This window comes from Colletotrichum siamense (genome assembly GCF_013390195.1).
Source record: "Colletotrichum siamense strain Cg363 chromosome Unknown KSG_Cg363_contig04, whole genome shotgun sequence".
Taxonomy (NCBI): domain Eukaryota; kingdom Fungi; phylum Ascomycota; class Sordariomycetes; order Glomerellales; family Glomerellaceae; genus Colletotrichum; species Colletotrichum siamense.
In genome coordinates this window covers 5,683,182-5,700,448 of record NW_023501017.1, presented here as the reverse complement: position 1 = coordinate 5,700,448, position 17,267 = coordinate 5,683,182, and the positions used below count along the sequence as shown (strand labels likewise).

The following is a 17,267-nucleotide window of genomic DNA, read 5'->3' as shown; positions in this document are numbered from 1 at the left end:
GCCCCAAGGAACGCTCTCCGCTCTCCGCCCTCTCCCACCACCCGACCTCGACCACGCCCAAACCGAACCGTGCTAGACTCACATCTGTGCTCGTCCCAAAAAATTAAACGGTTCTACCCAACCCAACCGACGGAAGGGAAACTCAACCTTGAAAGCAGTCCACCACCAGACGAAACCGAACCCGCCAGGCGACCGGTGCCAACTTTCTTTCAAGCTCCTCCCAGCCCAGCTTGTCCAGCTTATTCCCAGCAATCACCACCACATTCGTAGCATCGAACGAACGAAGCGTTGCATTGGGGAAAACATCTGCTCAGTGCGCTCAGCCCTTAGCCTCCGCTATTCCGTTCCGCCCTTTGTGACGTCGATTGGCGAAAAGGAAACGATTCAACACCACCACCGCCAGTCCACTACCGGCCGCACACACGACCACCGCGCACCCGAAACATCATCCCATACCGCACCCTCCGCCGCATCGCGACTAGACGCAGAAAACGTCTATCCCTCTCGAGTCGAACATCGCGAACGACGACGTCGACGCTCGAACAGCTGTACCGCAGCTCTACTTTCGCGACCTCTCTCCGTCAACCGCCGCCGAACCTGCCGAACGAACCTCGAGTCCCGCGCTTCCCCCTCTCTCCCCCCTCTGGTTCGAACAAAACAACACCCAACACGGCCGGCAACATAGCGTCTCGCCAGGGATCGGGCCAGACGACGAGGACTCTTCCCCCCGAACCCAAGGGGTTTAAACACCTCACCTCCTCGTCGATGGCTTTTTTGACCAAGAACATCTGGCCCAAAGATGGGAGGAACCGATCGCATATCCCGGCCATGCCGGTGTGGATTGCAGGCGTCAGGATAGCACAGCTCGTAAGGAAACACCGCCACCACCACCCGCTCCACTCCGCTCCCGGCCTCGATGTGCAGCACGCGACCTTTGCATAGGGAAAAATTTTGAAATGCACGCATCTTGGGAGCTGGAGCTTGTTTTGAGGAACGTCATGTTGATGGTTTTATGTGGAATTGCAGGTCCTTTCGATTGCGACATTAGTGGTGACCGTGTACGGCCTGACCACCATGCAGAAAGCGACAAACTATCGCAGGATAACGGTATGGCTCTTGCACATGAACAAAACTATCTTGCGCCTGGACAGATGCTCCTGCGCGCACAGCATGAACCCTTTTTACTAACGTATTGCGTCTTGTAACTTGCAGTCCTTCAGCGGCACTGAAGGTTTCCGTATGTCACACCACCCACATCTGCTCTTCATCAATCCGTGTACTGACATTCTGTTGGCAGCGCTTTCGTGGTTTGCTTTTGCTTGGACCTTCTCCTACCTGGCATGGCTAGGCGTCGCCGTAATGTTCATTCCCATGATGTACAATTGCTGGGTGCATCTGTGAGTTGTCTTCACCAGTGGTCGCTGCGCCCATCTCTAACGAATCATAGTGGTCTTGAGCTGCTCACCGTCGTGTTTTGGATGATCACCATGGCTCTATTGGCCAGCCACGCCGACGACCTTGACTCTCTCGACGCCTTCATCGTCACTTTCGGGCCCAAGTATGAAGTGTACTACAAGATGAATGTTGAACCTTTCGCCGAAGGCTTTGTAGCCGCCACATATGCCGGGACTGCCCTATCGACCGTCAACTTTGTTCTTTTCATCCTCACCATCGCAATCTTTGGTGAGTTCATGCCCCACGCTCATTCAAAGACCCGTCGCGAGATTCGGTCTCATTCCCTTGGCATTGAGAACACCCAACTGACCTCTCCAGGCCGCGCCCTCCATGCTTACCGCAAAGCCAACCTTGAAAAGGCCCCCAGCACAACCGACTCTCAGAAGACGATCCAAGCCGAAGGCGACAAGATGGTCGCCTCACCGCAAATGACATCCGCGATCCCAGCATACATCCACTGGCAACACAACAACAACCAGTACCACCCGCAACACCAGCAGACATATGCCTACTACGCCCAGCCATATGCGCAATCGCCGCACTCGCAAACGAACCCCTCGCCGCCGAATTCCGTCCCGCCGCACGGGTTCCAGCCGGCGTACTTCCCCAACCCGCAATGGCTGCCCCAGCCACCACCACCTCAACACCAACCGCAACCGCAACCGCAACAACCGCCCCCCGAAGGCGGCGTCTGGCCGCAGCAGAACTACACCATGTACCAGCAGCAAGTGCCCATCGCTCCCCAGCACACGGGCCAGACGGGCACCGACCTCGGCACGCCGCAGTTCCCGATGGTAAGCCCCGTTGCCGCGACCAAGTCCGACTATCAAGGCGTCTACCCGACGCCGCCGCCGGGAAGCACGACGACGGCCGGAGGGGTACAGCACGGCTACATGGCGCCTCAGCAGCCGCCGCCGCCGCCGCCACCTGCGCCGATACCCGGGTCGGCGCAGTCGCCGGTCGAGTTGAACGACGGGCTGGGCGAGCCGGGTATGCCTGCGGAGCTGCCGAACGATCCGCCCAGGTCACCGAGATGACAACGATCATGAGAGTTTTTATTTCACAACTTTGAAGAGCAGCTGGGGTTTTGTTTGGTTTTCTTTTTCTTCGGCCTGTATCTGGTCACCCGGGACAAACGGAACTTTTAACGAATTTCGGAAAAAACGACTTCTACGACGCACAACTTATTTTCGTCTTCATTATTTCATTGGGCGCGGCAAGACACATGCATAGAGAACGGCGTTCTGGGAAACTACTGGGGGGGAAACCGGCGCAAACAAGGGCCCAGCAGATTAAGCGTGGTTCTGGATTCTCGCCAACCTTTTTGATCGAATTTATTCTCTTATTTTCAACGGCCGGGGAACAGGGTTCATCGAACCTCACCTTTTTACGACGAACCGAGGGCGGAGCCGGCGGAAAAAAGAAGCGGGACAGGGGGCCTCGTTGAGTTTTTTCTTTGGAACCAACCGCGGCGAAAAGTAACGGTTTGCCTTCGTTGTATTTCTAGTTTAGATGGACGTCCCCTTTGAGGGGTGACTGGGGTTCATGATGCTTAATCCATGATAAACCCTCCCGATTTACGACCGATCGGGGGGACCATCTTTTGACTCATGCTGCTTGTACGATTTCGGTGACGTTCATGCGATTGAATATGCCTTGCTAAGGAACTGTGGGACGTGAAGGAGGGAAGATTGATTCAATTACAACTATCATTACGAATGTCAACTCAGCGACTATGTTTGCCGCAGGTCCTCAGTAAACATAGCGGAAGTACGGGTTCTCCTTGTCCGTCAAATCCTGGAACGCAAGCTTCGCCCTCTCCTCTCCATCAACCGGCAACGCATCGCGCTTCTTATTCTCGCTCCAGAGAACATAATACAGCGCCCCCGAGGCCAGGATGCAGATGACGTAGCAGATAATCAGACCCAGCCAGAGCTCGGGGTAGTGCGCCGCCTTGCTCTGCGACTTGACCAGCTGCGGTCCGACGATGTTGCCCACGCAGTACGCCACGAAGATGGTCGCCGCCATGAAGCTCTTCTTAGTGTGCCCGGCCACATTCGACATGCCGAGCGTGATGATGAGGCTCACCACGCCGCCGAAGAAGCCCGTCAGCGAGTACCCCACCACGGGCGCCGCGGCGTGGCGCGTCCACGCGGACTTCCAGATGAGCGCGCAGCCTGCGATGACGGGGAGGCAGCACACCACGAGCATGAGGATGCGGATGTTCGGGACGCGGGTGCCGAGGTAGCCCGTTGCCAGAATGATGAGGAAGCACAGCCCGCCGAGGGGGAACTGGAACAGGATCGACTCGAGGGAGGTCCAGCCGAAGGTGGACACGATGAGCGGGCCGAAGCCGGAGACGGCGCCGTTCATGGTGTAGGCGGAGGCCATCATCAGCGCGACGAGGTAGACCTTCATGTCGCCGAGGGCCTCGCGGAGCTGGGCGGGCTTGAACTTTGTGCAGCGGACGCCGGTCTGACCGTAGCGCAGGCGCTCAACAGCGGCGAAGCGCTCGTCTGCGGTGAGGAACCACGCGGAGACGGGGGAGTTGGGCAGGGCGAAGCAGAAGACGCCGAAGAGGAAGGTCAGGCAGCCTGCGAGGAGGTAGATGTACTGCCAGGGGCGCAGGTCGCCGGCGCGGATCTGGGCGAAGGCGTAGTTGAGGGCGCCGCCGACGATGGTGAAGAGGCCGGTGGAGGAGAACCACCAGCTCTGGCGGAGGGACTGCTCCTGCTGGGTGTAGTAGCCGGAGATGATGCACATGAAGCCGGTGGGGATGATGGACTCGACGAAGCCGAGAAAGAAGCGCTGGGCGTAGAGGCCATGGTGCGAGGTCACGGCGGCGGTGAGCATGCAGATGCCGGACCAGAAGATGACGACGGCGCCGAGGATGCGGCCGATGTCGAAACGCTGGAGGGCGTAGGTCATGGGGTAGAGACCGGCGAGCATGCCGAAGTAGAAGAGGGAGGTGGCCCATGAGAGGCGGGATGTGTCGACGCCGCCGGTGGGGATTGGGACGGAGAGGTGGAGGTCGGAGGTCATGCCGAAGAGGACTGCTGAGCCGAGGATGGCTTTGTCGTAGTACACGAGTCCGTCTGTTGAGATGTTAGATGAGATAAGGCCAGGGGAATGAAGTACGGACATCCGAAGATCATGGCGGGGATGAGGAACCAGTCAATTTTGCGCACCGCGCGGGCGGCGACGGCGGGGTCAAAGTCTTGAGTATGTGTGCCGACCATCGCAAGGGCATCGTCGTCGCCGGCACGGGGCGGGTGGCCGTCGGCCGGCGCGGGAGCCTCGACATCGGCGCCCGCTCCGGCTTCTAGGGGCCCGGCGGCGGCTGCTGTCCGGGCGGTGGTGGCGACATGCTTTTCGGGGGCCATCGCGGGATGAAACGAAACCTCGCAGCGAGGACCTTGTATCCGAAGGGGAGGGAGGATACGTAGCCGACCTCGTTACTTTTGGAGGAATCGAGACGGATTCGATGTGGTGGATGAGTGAGCTGAACTCTGGCTAGTCCCTTTCTCACTTTGTCATTGGCGAGGGATCCCTTTGCGTGGATTGTAGTATGGCAAAAGTCGCCTCAGGACAGGCTGGGGTGGCGGTGGTAGTGTTGGTGGCAGCTTGAGATGAAAAATTTCATGAGCGAACCATCTTGGCGACGTGGTTGACGGACTCTTCCGCCGGTCTTAATTAACTCGCGGCTCTTTTTCTTGACATTCAACCCCACGTCACATCTGCTTTCGCTTCGACGATCGTTGGTTCCCAGCGGAGAGGTAGCGAAGAAAACCTGACGGCCGGGGGTTGCCAAAGCCACTTCAAACCGCCATCCTGGACCATTTTCTCGCACTTGATCCGCTAGACGGGTCTGGGAATGAGCGGAGTTGGGCGAATTTCTGCAGCGTGCAGATGTCTCGCTTGGGCTAAAGAGGGGACTGGAGAGAGACGACGATTGGACGCGGGAGAGAACACGGTCTGGGCCGCGGGTACAGTCGGAGATGGGGGGCCGAACTCGGCGGGTGGGATTCGCGGGTTGTTAGGATTGCGGCGTGTTGGGTGAATTGCCGGGGGCTACGGGGCTGAAAGTGAGTGGTTTTGTGTCTGGAATGTGTGATGGGATGAGGCTGTTTTGTGTAGGGTTTTGAACTATATTAAACGCGGATATGAAATGTCAGAGTCTCACAGTGGGATGGAGGCAGTTGGGATGGATTGGGGAATCGGGAGAGCCGCCCGGGATGGGTGAGTGAGGGATGCTGAGTGAGATTGGGCTTGGTATCGTCGATTGAGTGGCAACGGCGGGTAATCCAAAAAGATCTTGAGAGTTCAATTGCTCTCTATGATGGCACATTTCTTGTTTTATGTTCAGTCGAGATCATCAAATGAGAGAGTGAGTAATCGTTCTCATGAGTTGCTTGGGGGTAAGGGTAATGAGTGAGATTCTGGAGTGAGATTGAACGCTCTCGGGAACCGTTGAGCTATCTACCGCGGAAACATCTCCACAAGGGAAGCTTTGATCATAAACATGATGTGTTCAGCGTCTTTTCCGACGTGGGCAGACAACTCAGCAACGAGCTTGGCTCACTCCGCAGCAATGCATTTGTTTGGCAAACATGGAAAGTGACACGAGCGGCTTACTCAATTCTGACTCTCAATGAACCTCGGCGGAGTCTTGACTTTTATCTGAGGTTTTCCGGACCGTTTCCCCAACAAATGACTAAACCAAGTCCGGATCTGCAGCGACTCCTTCGCGCTGCCGCCCCAAGACCAATCGCACCCTCCCACCCATTCCGCCGCCGTGTCCCCAAACTCTCTTTCAGAGCGCGTCTTGCGGTCTATGCTGTGCGAACGTGAAGCCCATGCCTTTGCTTGGCTCGTCTTGGCTTGTCGGGAAGGTCGGCCACCCATCAGTCTGAACGCCTGGGGGAATTGCTTGCTCGCTCACTCGCTAGAGGCCGAGACCGTGGCAGCTGCGCTAGGTGCAGACTGTCTGACGGAAGCCGACCGTGTTGAAGCCATCGCGAGACGCGTTTTCCGTCAATTTTGCGATAATGTTCACATCCACCATTGAAGGCTTCTTGGCCGGCTGGACAGTCGTGTGAAGCAACGAGAAAATTGGTTTACTTATTAATCGCAAAATTCCTCCCTCTCGGTATCTTTCCTGGGTCCGACCCAAGCCCTCTTGCCCCCCGTCTTTGTTGTTCCCAACCAAGTCCGCCATAAGTACAAAATCTTGCCCATGCCGATATTAACACTAGGTTACAGTACACGAGAGGTCTTTTCCGCTCCTTGCGGACGCGGCATTCCGTCTCGGTTTGCGTCCTCCGGCAAAATAGGGAGGCGCTGTGATTATACACTAGGCTCATTGAATCTTTGCCGCTTCTCTCTCGGCCTTGTTCTCTTTCCACCACTTCTTTTCTCTCTTGATCGCATACTCAATCCAAAATCTCGCAGTCACACCCCAGACGATGATCCAGCCAAACAAGACGCCCAACGACGTGCCAAACGCACGCTCAAACTCCAAATCCCAGATAATCGCGGCCACATAGCCTAGGTAGCACGAGCACCCGCCGATCCAGAACAGCGTCAGCTCGAGGATCATCTTGCGGAACATCATCGACTTCTTGTACCGCTCGACGTAGCGCTTGCGGAACTCGCGGTTCTGCGCGCCGTCGACGGCGAAGAAGTCCTCGGCGGCGTAGTACACGATGGGCTTGAGCCGCTCGCCCGCCGGGTCCGAGTTGATGCGGATCGGCATCTTGATCGGGATCAGCGTCATCAGCGCGATCGCGTCCAGGATCATGAACATGAAGCCAGGCGAGTAGAGGTACAGCCACTCGACGACGAAGGGGTCGTAGACGGTGGTCGAGCAGACGAAGGGCACCAGCGCGGCGATGAGGCCGAGCGCGTACACCCACGTCGTGGCGTCCAGCTCCCACCAGTGCTTCGACAGCAGCGGCGCGCACTTTTCGTACTTTGCGATGAGGCGGTAGACGCGGACGATGAGGATGTACACCTCACCGAAACCGAAGGCGATAATGGCAAAACCCAGGATGCGAGACTCGACTGTCTCGACGGCGGGAAGACCGCACTCGACGCCGGCCTCGTATGCGGGCGCGCAGGCGTCGCGGCGACGATTGCGCTGCGCACGGAGCCAACTGTAGTAAATGCAGACTGGGAGAGCTAGATCGAAGAAGAGAATGATGAAAGGGCCGATGGAGATGGATATGTGCTCCTTCCAGTCCACGTACTTGGTCAGCGGCTCAAGCTCGTCATCGTCGTCATCATCATCAAGGCCTCTGTCGCCGCCGGGCGTGGTGCCGGCCAGGACTCCTGGGGTCGCCGGGTCAGCCGTTGTCTTGGGCGGTCCCTCACGTCCAAGAACCTGCGCCGTGCTCTCGCTGACAGCCGTGATGGTGGAATCACGGAATGCCTCACGGTTCTCATCTCCAGGGGCTCGATCCCGGGCAATGGCAGCTTCGGAGGCCGTGTTGGGGGCGTCAGCGACGCCTGGTACTGCCGCCTCGTTGGATCCTCGTCTGCTTCCCTGCTGCGACCCCGTCCCCGCCGGTACGGCTGCCCTGCTCTGCTCGCCGGAAGGTTGCCTGCTGGGTGCCTTTTGGGAGGGCGCCTTTACACTCGGTGCTTTGTCTTCTGACGGAGCCTTTGATTGTGAGGTGCCGGGTCTCGTCGGGGCGTCCTCGTACGCCTGTTCCCCCTCGTTGTCGCTGGTGATGTCCGATATCAGCGCCGTCGAAGCGGCCGGATCATTGTCTCCTGGCATTGTGGCGTCTTTTGTTGTTGGTCCTGTGTTAACAGTAACCTGGGTATCGATGAAAAGGGGACTGATATGGGGGGGTATCTTGTCAAGAAAAGAAATGACAGAATGATAGCTCTTCTACGCGCGCGCTAGACGAACTGCAACGACGACGACAGAAAAATGATTAAAGCTAGCTCAGCTCGGCTTTTGGGGTATGACAGCAGAAAACCAGAGCTCACACCTTACCGTTCGCTCCCAACACAGAGGCTCTGGGATGAGAGACGTCGACTACTTCATATGGAAAGGTGTTCACTGGAAACATGGGAGCAGTGGGCGCAGATCCAAAGCGCACGTCCGCCCGCGCCGTCGCAACACGAATCATGAGGGGAGCATGAAATGCATCGCGACATCAGACGGATGCCTGACCGGCCGGTCCCTGGTTTCGAAAACGTGCCCAGGTTGTATCTGAGCCCATTATTCCATAGGATGTTCCTTTTCGGGCCCCGAGCACCATCAGCAGCGGTGTCCTCGGATGCCCCCCCTCGACGCCCCTCCTGGGCGACGGCACTGCTTGCTCGTCGCGTGATTGGCACAGGTCAACGTGTGGTGTTGGCTCTTGGTGGATGGTTTCTGCCCCTTGCCAGCAAACTTTGGCCGGCATAAACCCAGAGCTTCGTCTCAATAAGCATCAGCAATGCTACAGACTTTACTTGTCTGTGTTTCTTGTGCAATGTGTGGGAGGGGGGCGAGGGCGAGATGGCTAGGAAAGGGGAGTAAGGGAAAAGGGGGCTACTAGTTTTGACAAGACGGCGCCGTCTACCATCCCCTGCGACGGCGGACGCGGCCAAGACCTTTCAACTTCTGTGAGACGACATGTTAAACGTATGGTTTTTCCGGGATCCAGCCACAGCCGGAACCTGAACTTTCGGGGGCATTTGCCTCTCCACGATCGGCACCGGACTCCGTTGCGGAACGTCGATTAGCTCCCGACACAGGGGCCGTCCCTGGCGTCCTGCTTTGGCCCAGCCCCGGCGCAAACAGCAAGCAACAAGATTCAGCCGCGCAGCAATTGGCCAGAAGCACGGAGAGGGAAAAAAGAGACCGGCGAACCCGGGGCTTCCATGTTCTTGACTCGAGCCCAGAAACGTCTTTGCTCGGTTGTATTGGTGTCTAGCGTCAAACGCTAGTGCGGAGTCAAGTCCGGACATCAGAGCACAAACTGCGAACCCAGCAGCAAACAGAACAGAGCGCAGAAGAGACCAAGCAACTCGCAGTTCAACTGAACGATTTTCTGAATTGGGGGCCTCGCCTGACGGGAGCTCTGGCATAGACGTACGTACCTACAAGGCGTGAGCTGAGCCCAGCAGATGGTGCGCCAACCAGACGAGCTTCCTTCATCCCAGAGCTTGCCCATCTTTCCTGGCTGCAACCTGCGGGCCAAGCTGTAATGCAACAGTTGCTCCCATTCCTCCGTTGCGTTCCTGCCATTGTTTCATGACCCCAATTCTGCATTTCCCATGCTGCGAGACTCCCATGCCTGCTTCCTCCTCCATGCAGGCATGCCACGACTTCCGCCAAGGTTCTGCCCTGCGCCAATTACATAACGTGCCGTGAACACCCAAGTAGCTACAGCTTGCAGCAGTCTGACCTTCAGGAGCAGACAGTCGTGTGTGTTCCTTACCTGTGTTGGACAACCTTCCATCCTTGAACCCAGCCCAAGACCCTCAACCCGCTCTCGCGCCCGTCTGGGTGTGCTTTCCCACGTTCCGGTCCAGAATTGGGCCAGGACGACGGGTTCCAACGCTGGCAAAGCTACGCTACGGCCTCTGCTCAAACAGTGGCCGAATCAAAGAATTGCGGCAACGACGATGGACATTCGGGCAGAATTTCGGACAGAGACGCTCGCCTTCTCCCGAGTGTCCGTCCAGCCCGCTGGGCCGTTACATCCCACCGCAAACCGTGAATCCGTGATCAAGATCTCTATACTGGGTGATGAAGACAGCCATGAACGTCCGCCCCGTCACAACACGCATGTCCTTCTTTCCCAAACCGAGATCAACCGGGGACTGATGTCGTGGTGACACAGGACACGCAGCATGACTCTCCTGTCATCCAAAGCCCCCCCTTCTTTTAGTCGCGAGGGAATCGTCTCGCATACCACATTACCGGTCCAGGCCACCTGGCACCATCATCACCCTGGGATGCGCCAGTCATGGACCATGACGGCTGCCCCGCGGGTCCCAAGGCCTCCGTTTGCAAGTCTCGGAGTCTATAGCTTGATCGCTGCCTGCCTTGTGGGCGCCCGCGTGTAACAGGTTTTACGGGGACTTTCGAGGATCTTGAAATATGGATAGCCCGGACTAAGGAACCCGCCCGTCGCTTGTTGACCGTCGCTTGACGGGCGCCACGCGCAGCCCCCCTTTCGCTAGCCGCCGCGCTTAGGATTTGTCAGATTCTGCTCCTATCAAACCCTGCAGGCTTGCAACCTCACCTTGAAAGATGATGGTGGCCGAGCCGTAGCGTCGCCATCCAACTGGCACTTGATCTCGCATCCTCATTCCAACGACAATTTACCCGTTCCTACGTATGTAACGATGCAGTGCACACGTGTCCGGCCGCCGGCCCGCTCGTGACGCTGGCAAGACAAGCTGCAGCCATCAGACGCTCCGCCGTTGCGCTACCGCCATGACACTAGCTGATGGCTAACTTGCTCCCGACATCTGCCTCCGATGCGTCAAGAATGATTCCAAACCCGTTCCATGCCTAAGCGAAATGCACTTTCGTGGCTTTGGCCGCGTTCTAGATGGACGGGAGAAGACTTAGACAGGCTTCAGGTGGACAGACGTGTGTCACATCGAAGATGGGCGCACGCGACTCATGGAGACAGTCAACGTGCAATGCAGTCAGAGCACCGCTGCGCCGGGTCGGGTCTCGGTCGTTACATCCTCAGGGCTGAGCTTGCAGCACAAGCGTAGTTTCTCCTTTTTCGTTGAAACCTGAAAACTTATTCTTCGGGAACGATCCCCTTCGTGGAAGTTAATCGATCAAAAATAAATCTTGTTCCCGAATCGCTTTTCGGCACGACTGTCAGTATTGGGTAAAGTGGACTTGCGGCACGGCTTCACCTCACGGATCCATGGACCGTCTGTGAGATGGTTCATCGCTTCAGACACATACTTGCCATCGCACCCGCACAGGGCAAGCGATCTCTCTCCAAACACGTGTTTGGACCTCTAGCGTGCAATAACTTGGGCACGTTGGGCAGCAAAATTTTGGGCCTTCTTTCACCGACTCAGCAAAGGGGGAGATGTTGTCGGCTGCTCCGAGGACGGGCGGTTTCACGACGGGAGGCTTGCGGGCTTGGCTTCATTCAAGTGGGGACTGAGTCGGTCGAGCCGGCTTGGACCGGCGCCGTTTCGAGTCGGAGGCGGGTGTTACCTTAGGCATATGCTGGCTGTTTGCTACTTAGCGTCGGCATCTCTTCGTATATTCTATCTTTCAGAAATTTCTTAAACATTTCGCGACATTGAGGTCAAGTAAGATGCATTCCTTGACTGTCAGGGTACGTCAATTTAGGCACCACAGCCAGATTCCATTCTGCAGCATGCTTACCGCGCCGATCCCGCCCGTCGTGCCGTTGACGATGATCCACAAGGCTTGTAACCCGAAGACTGGGACCCATGCTCGTTCCAAGTGTAATAATTCTAGTATCCTTGGCGTACGAAAGTCGCCTAGCTTAAAATTGCCAACCAACACATTCAGAACACTGTCGCATCCAGGCTGCGCATTGCAAAGTCATGCAAGAACTTTCTGACGAGACCAATTGCAGTTGAAGAACATAGGTTTTCTTCCCATCTGCCTGTTTGCAAAACTTCGATAGCATTCACAAATGGAGAACTACCATATGTAGGGACACAGTCCGTAACACAGCCGCATATGCCAGGCGCTTCGCAGGCGGTTGCAATAGGCAGCTATCGAAACTACAATCAGTAGCCAATGAATTTGACCGGGATGTTTACAGCTGAACAACAACATGCAAGCCACAACGGAAATCACCCAATCAATCACACAATGACTTCCTGCCAAGGCGTACTATTGAATGTGCCAAATGGCTCAAATACTCGAGCTTCTGTCTCTCTTTGAACAACTTCAATCAATTTTCTTGCGCCATATTTCTATCGGCCTATCTGGAAACAAGTTCACAAGCAATCATGAGCTCCTCGCCATCTGCCGACTCATCACACGGTCGGACACTTGATGACGTATCAAATCTCCAACCCTTTCAATATGCCCCGCTTCCAACATCTACAAGCATTCGACTCATTGAGATCCTGCCCTCGACTACAGACGCCATTCGGGGCAGAATGACGACCGTAGATCTCGGCGAGCAACCTCCGTACGTCTGCCTATCTTACACCTGGGGCAGCCCCACAACCATCATCGAGGAGCCAGCGCCTGAACCAGAAGAATACAAAAACCCAGAAGACTTCATCAAGCTCCCGTTCGTGTTCGAGTCAAAGGGACCAAGTGGTATCACGATACACAACACTGACTATGCCATGAAATATTACGTCGAGAGACACCCATGGATTCCCCAAATGAGACTCGACACAGCTCCAAAGGAACAGCAGCCGATAGAGCTCGATGGCAGGCTGATCTATGTGCAGGAGAACCTGTATTGCTTTCTCAAGGAGTATGTTTATTGGAAGCATGGGTTGCAGAACAGGCCGAAACCAGAGAACGGAGAAGAAGCGGATGGGGATCAACGCGAGCTTTTCATGAATCCCCTCTGGATCGATGCGCTATGTATCAATCAAGAAGACCTAGACGAGAGAGCGTCTCAAGTGCAATTAATGAGATCGATCTTTCGAGGCGCAAAGAGGGTTCTGGCTTGGTTGGGGCCTCCAGATGGATTGACCGAAGACGCTATTACAGGCCTTGGAATACTTTACATGTCTGACCTTGGTACTTGCGAAGGGGGCATGACACTTTCGGATATTCCCGGAATGGATCTTGTTCACTGGTTCGCCGTCTTTGCGTTTTTTCAACGCACTTGGTTCCGACGTGCTTGGGTTACTCAAGAAGCAGCTTCATGGCGACAGAACGTCATCACCGTCATCCACGGCGGGCGTCTGCTTCCCTGGGAGTGGATCTGCATGATCAGCGAAATGCTGAAGAAGTCAGGACTTCAACAGGAACTGCTAAAATTCGGATACAACTTTCTCGACGGCGAGCCTTTGTCTGACAATGTGCGTCAACTCCGCAAGCTATCTACGTTTGGCGACGAAGTTAGCGAGGACGTCAACACTGACGACTTTATAAACATCCACGGAAGGGCGAGTGAGGGCATGGACGGCCTGTCTTTCACAAACGCGATCTGGAGCCTTATGTTTCGTCTTCGGAAGGATGGAGAGAGAATGTACATGGAGGCCCCTCCTCTTCTGCGCGTCTTAGGCTTGTTTCGAGGTACAGACGCAACCGATCCGCGCGACAAGGTTTTCGCCTTTCTCAATATCGCGTCGGACGCAGATCAACTGGCTTTGGTACCGGATTACAAGGCCAGCGTACAGAGTGTCTTCAGGAAAACTGCCGAGGCCATCTTGAGAACGACAAAGTCGCTATCTATTTTCTCACAGATACAAGAGCCCTGCGACACACAGATTCCTCATTTGCCGGGATGGGTGCCGGATTTCAGCGCCAGGCTGTCCTGCACGCCGCTCGATACAGGAGATGACGACGTGCCGTTCCATTCTTCAGGGCCTGACAGCGAAGTATGGTTCGAAATCCATGCTGACGATACGATCGAGGTCGAGACTATCGAACTGGATTTCATCATGACAAGCGAGATGGCTGGCGACAATGCCGAAGACCTACTCCTGTGCGTGTTGAAATTAATGCTCAGAGTTCCGCACCGATACCCAATTGGGAGATTTGAGATACAGCAGGTTGGTGTGCCTGCTGAAGACCAGAATGTGTCGCAACAAGCTGAGCCAACATCTTCGCAAGACGCACAAGCGAGTACCGATGTTGTTTTGCCGCGCAAGGACACTCAGGGGTTCCACAGTGAGCTGCCTGACCCGCATACAGTCAAAAGCCCGCAAGAACCCACTCTGCATCAACCAACATCCCAAAACAAGCAGCCAGTCTATTCCAACTCTGTCAATGATGATTCCGTAATCCTTAGCGAGGGGGGCACAGTCGGCGCCAAAGCTGAGCAAAGCCTCAATGACATCGGGTCAGAAACCCCACATCCTAATTCGAGCGAGGACGCAATAGAAGAAGCCCAGGAGTCAAATTTGAGCGGGAGGCAGACACCGTACGAGATACGGCCCGTCACTCGGATTGAAGCTATGTGGCGAACGTTAGTCGGAGACATGCTCCCTAGCTCAAGGATAGGCTTCAACCCTGACCCGAGAAAGTTAATGACCCATCCAGCACCACCTTCTCTCGGGTACGGATTCTCTAACTGGATCGAGGCCGGCATTCTTGAGATGTGGTACCTATGCCAAAACTTCGGCGCAGACAGCCAAGTCACGGGCGCTGCTTGGCGGCGTGTCCTGACGACACTATCTGCCTATGCCGCAATCTACCGTGAGCGACACATTCCTTTGACGAGAGAAACAATTGAATTCAGTCTTGAAGCGGACACCATCGAAGACCTAGCTGCGCAGGAGGACGAAGAGGAGAGCTGGGTTGGCTTTGCTCTCAGCAGTCATAAGTTCTTTCCTCTGGCGTCCAGGCTTAGAAGACTCTTGAACGGAACAAAACCGGCAGGCGACCTCCGAGGTTACGACGGTGACCCCCAGGCTGCCATCAATGGACAATGGAGGGAGCACGCGTTGAAAAACTTCACCAAGGAGGAAAGAGAATACATAGACTCTTTTGAAAAGAGGATGAAGATCATGCTGACTGGCAGAAGATTGTTCACGACGAGATCAGGCCTTCTAGGAATTGGGCCTCGATCCTTGTTTCAGGAGACGAACTGCGTTTACCAAGTGCATATCATGAAGGGCGCTAAAGTTCCGTATGTTCTCGCAAGCTACGATGACGGAACGTACCGGTTGATTGGCGAAGCCTATGTACATGGGGTCATGAATGGAGAGCTGCTCAAGCACATGAGCAATCTACCATGGTGCAAGTACCAAAGAATTCGGCTTAGATAGCTAGAAATGTAAGATATTTAGGGGAACGGTGAACGCTTCCCGCATGTGGGTGGTAAGACTGCCGCCAACAGATCGACCCTATGTGACGCCTGATCTGACCAAGCCAAGTGCAAAATCGCAAGCACGCATGGCGAATTAATTCACTGCGGCATGTCCTTCAAGACCTTCTGCCAGGACGGTCGGGTCGACACCCGCTTCCACAAGCTTTCAAACTTAGGGCGAGCGGCAACTTCGTCGTACAAGCCGAGGAACTTGATATAGGGCATCCAAGTGAAGACGTAAACGTCGGCAAGACTGAAGCTCTATTGGATGTTAGAAATGGCTGTGGATGAATGATGTAAGAGCTGTTCAATCTTACGTTGGCAGCCAAATAATCATTGGAGCCCAGCAGTTCCTCGTAATAGTCCAATGCCGTCCTGAACATGGCTGTCGCTTTTTCTACCTCGAGAGGATTAGCGGCCTCAGCAGGACTATATGGCATGGTCAGCATAGGGCCTATGTTGAAGTTTTGTGTTTTCCAATCTTACTTCTTCCACAATTTTTCATTGCACAAGGTTCGAACAGACGGGTCAAAGTAGGAGTAGTCGATGCTGAGTGCTTTCTCAAACTTCCCAATCATGATCGGGTCGCCGCTAGTGATGACATCCAGCGAACTGGAGGCACCAAACTTGGCAACGATGTAGCGACAGATGGCCCGAGATTCGAACAGCTGAAGGTCACCGTCTTGGATAACGGGGATGCGTCCAAATGGGTGGTACGCCTTGATATAATCGGGGTCCTGAGCCATGTTGTGAGGACCAGATCGCAGTATGGAGAATTTGTTAGTCTCAAATCTTTTGCTCCCCCTTTTGAAGGGTGATCTGAGATAGGTCGTATTCGATCCCCTGCTCATTTAGAGTAATCATCACTCGGTGAGTGCAGCCGGACGTCGGAGAGCCCCAAAGCTTAAGCGCCATTGTTGAACAATCTTCGTAGTGCCTTAGAAAGCTAAACCCCGGGTTCGAGGGCAGGAATACGATGAAGGGATTGGATGTCAGCAGGGGAATACATTCAAAATGAGGTTGAATAGCCGCATTTTATACCAATCGCAGGAAGAATCTTTAACAGAACATGGTCATTCAGTGATCCCAGCAAAGTCTTGGTCACCGACTTCAATAGTCGAGATGTCGAATTGCTTCATAAGCAGCGAACTGTCCCTCACGTAGTCTACGTCGACCTAAGAGAGCTTAATAATTCGGTCCCGGTCAAAACCTAGGTCCGCGGGATTCCAGAGATAAGACCACTGTTCTTGGAAGTATGCTCCCAAAATTGACCGTGTACATTGTTCTCGGGAGGATATGTATGTTGATGTCCGCAACTGGCCGGCTAGGGGGTTGCAGCACGTCCCCGCAATCCGTCACTCTGGTTCCTTGCAAGGAACGACACCCTTATTTGTAAGCCGCGAGAATCTCCGGATAGCTATCAGACCCATCTGTTATGCTCGTCCAACTCAATGTTCATGTTAAATATCGATAAATATGATACGGAAATGTGACCGTGGAAACGACCGGTGAATTTCAATAGAATAACGCCAAGTGAGGCCGTCTAATTTCCATAAATAGGTGGAGGCAGGTACAATACGCGTATTAGATCAAGTGAACGTTTCTTGTTCCCAGTGATAACATTATGTACCAGGGAATAGGAATAACTTTATTGAAAGAGATTAGGTATGAAGAAACTGGATAGTAGTCTCTTTTGGGCAAGATGAGCCCCTTGAGAGAGGGATACTTGCAAACCACGCTTCATAGGATCACACATGCCCTGGAATCTTGACATTTAGGATAGCTTGGTTGGCGGCTGTACTCTTTGCCGGCTGGGACGCTCAATTGGCTCCAACACATCCTAAGCCCACC

At 54.9% G+C, this 17,267-nt stretch overlaps 5 protein-coding genes across 5 annotated transcripts; 2 read left to right on the top strand and 3 right to left on the bottom strand.

Moving 5' to 3' along the window:
- Window positions 1-1,074: 1,074 nt before the first annotated feature.
- Window positions 1,075-2,492, top strand: CGCS363_v007448 (uncharacterized protein; the record flags this gene model as incomplete). Its single annotated transcript, XM_036639297.1, has 5 exons — window positions 1,075-1,107; window positions 1,213-1,237; window positions 1,298-1,397; window positions 1,448-1,683; window positions 1,774-2,492. 5 exons carry the CDS (start codon window positions 1,075-1,077, stop codon window positions 2,490-2,492), a joined length of 1,113 nt encoding a protein of 370 aa, XP_036496216.1.
- A 715-nt stretch (window positions 2,493-3,207) lies between these two features.
- On the bottom strand, window positions 3,208-4,838 carry CGCS363_v007447 (putative transporter; the record flags this gene model as incomplete). Its single annotated transcript, XM_036639296.1, has 2 exons — window positions 3,208-4,550; window positions 4,598-4,838. The coding sequence occupies 2 exons, from the start codon at window positions 4,836-4,838 to the stop codon at window positions 3,208-3,210; spliced, it is 1,584 nt and encodes a 527-aa protein (XP_036496211.1).
- Window positions 4,839-6,814: 1,976 nt separating this feature from the next.
- On the bottom strand, window positions 6,815-8,236 carry CGCS363_v007446 (uncharacterized protein; the record flags this gene model as incomplete). Its single annotated transcript, XM_036639295.1, has 1 exon — window positions 6,815-8,236. One exon carries the CDS (start codon window positions 8,234-8,236, stop codon window positions 6,815-6,817), a length of 1,422 nt encoding a protein of 473 aa, XP_036496212.1.
- A 4,187-nt stretch (window positions 8,237-12,423) lies between these two features.
- Window positions 12,424-15,375, top strand: CGCS363_v007445 (Heterokaryon incompatibility protein 6, OR allele; the record flags this gene model as incomplete). Its single annotated transcript, XM_036639294.1, has 1 exon — window positions 12,424-15,375. One exon carries the CDS (start codon window positions 12,424-12,426, stop codon window positions 15,373-15,375), a length of 2,952 nt encoding a protein of 983 aa, XP_036496213.1.
- A 140-nt stretch (window positions 15,376-15,515) lies between these two features.
- On the bottom strand, window positions 15,516-16,162 carry GSTF1-1 (Glutathione S-transferase; the record flags this gene model as incomplete). The annotated part of the gene is made up of 3 exons (XM_036639293.1): window positions 15,516-15,677; window positions 15,734-15,845; window positions 15,903-16,162. The coding sequence occupies 3 exons, from the start codon at window positions 16,160-16,162 to the stop codon at window positions 15,516-15,518; spliced, it is 534 nt and encodes a 177-aa protein (XP_036496214.1).
- Between the last annotated feature and the right edge of the window lie 1,105 nt (window positions 16,163-17,267).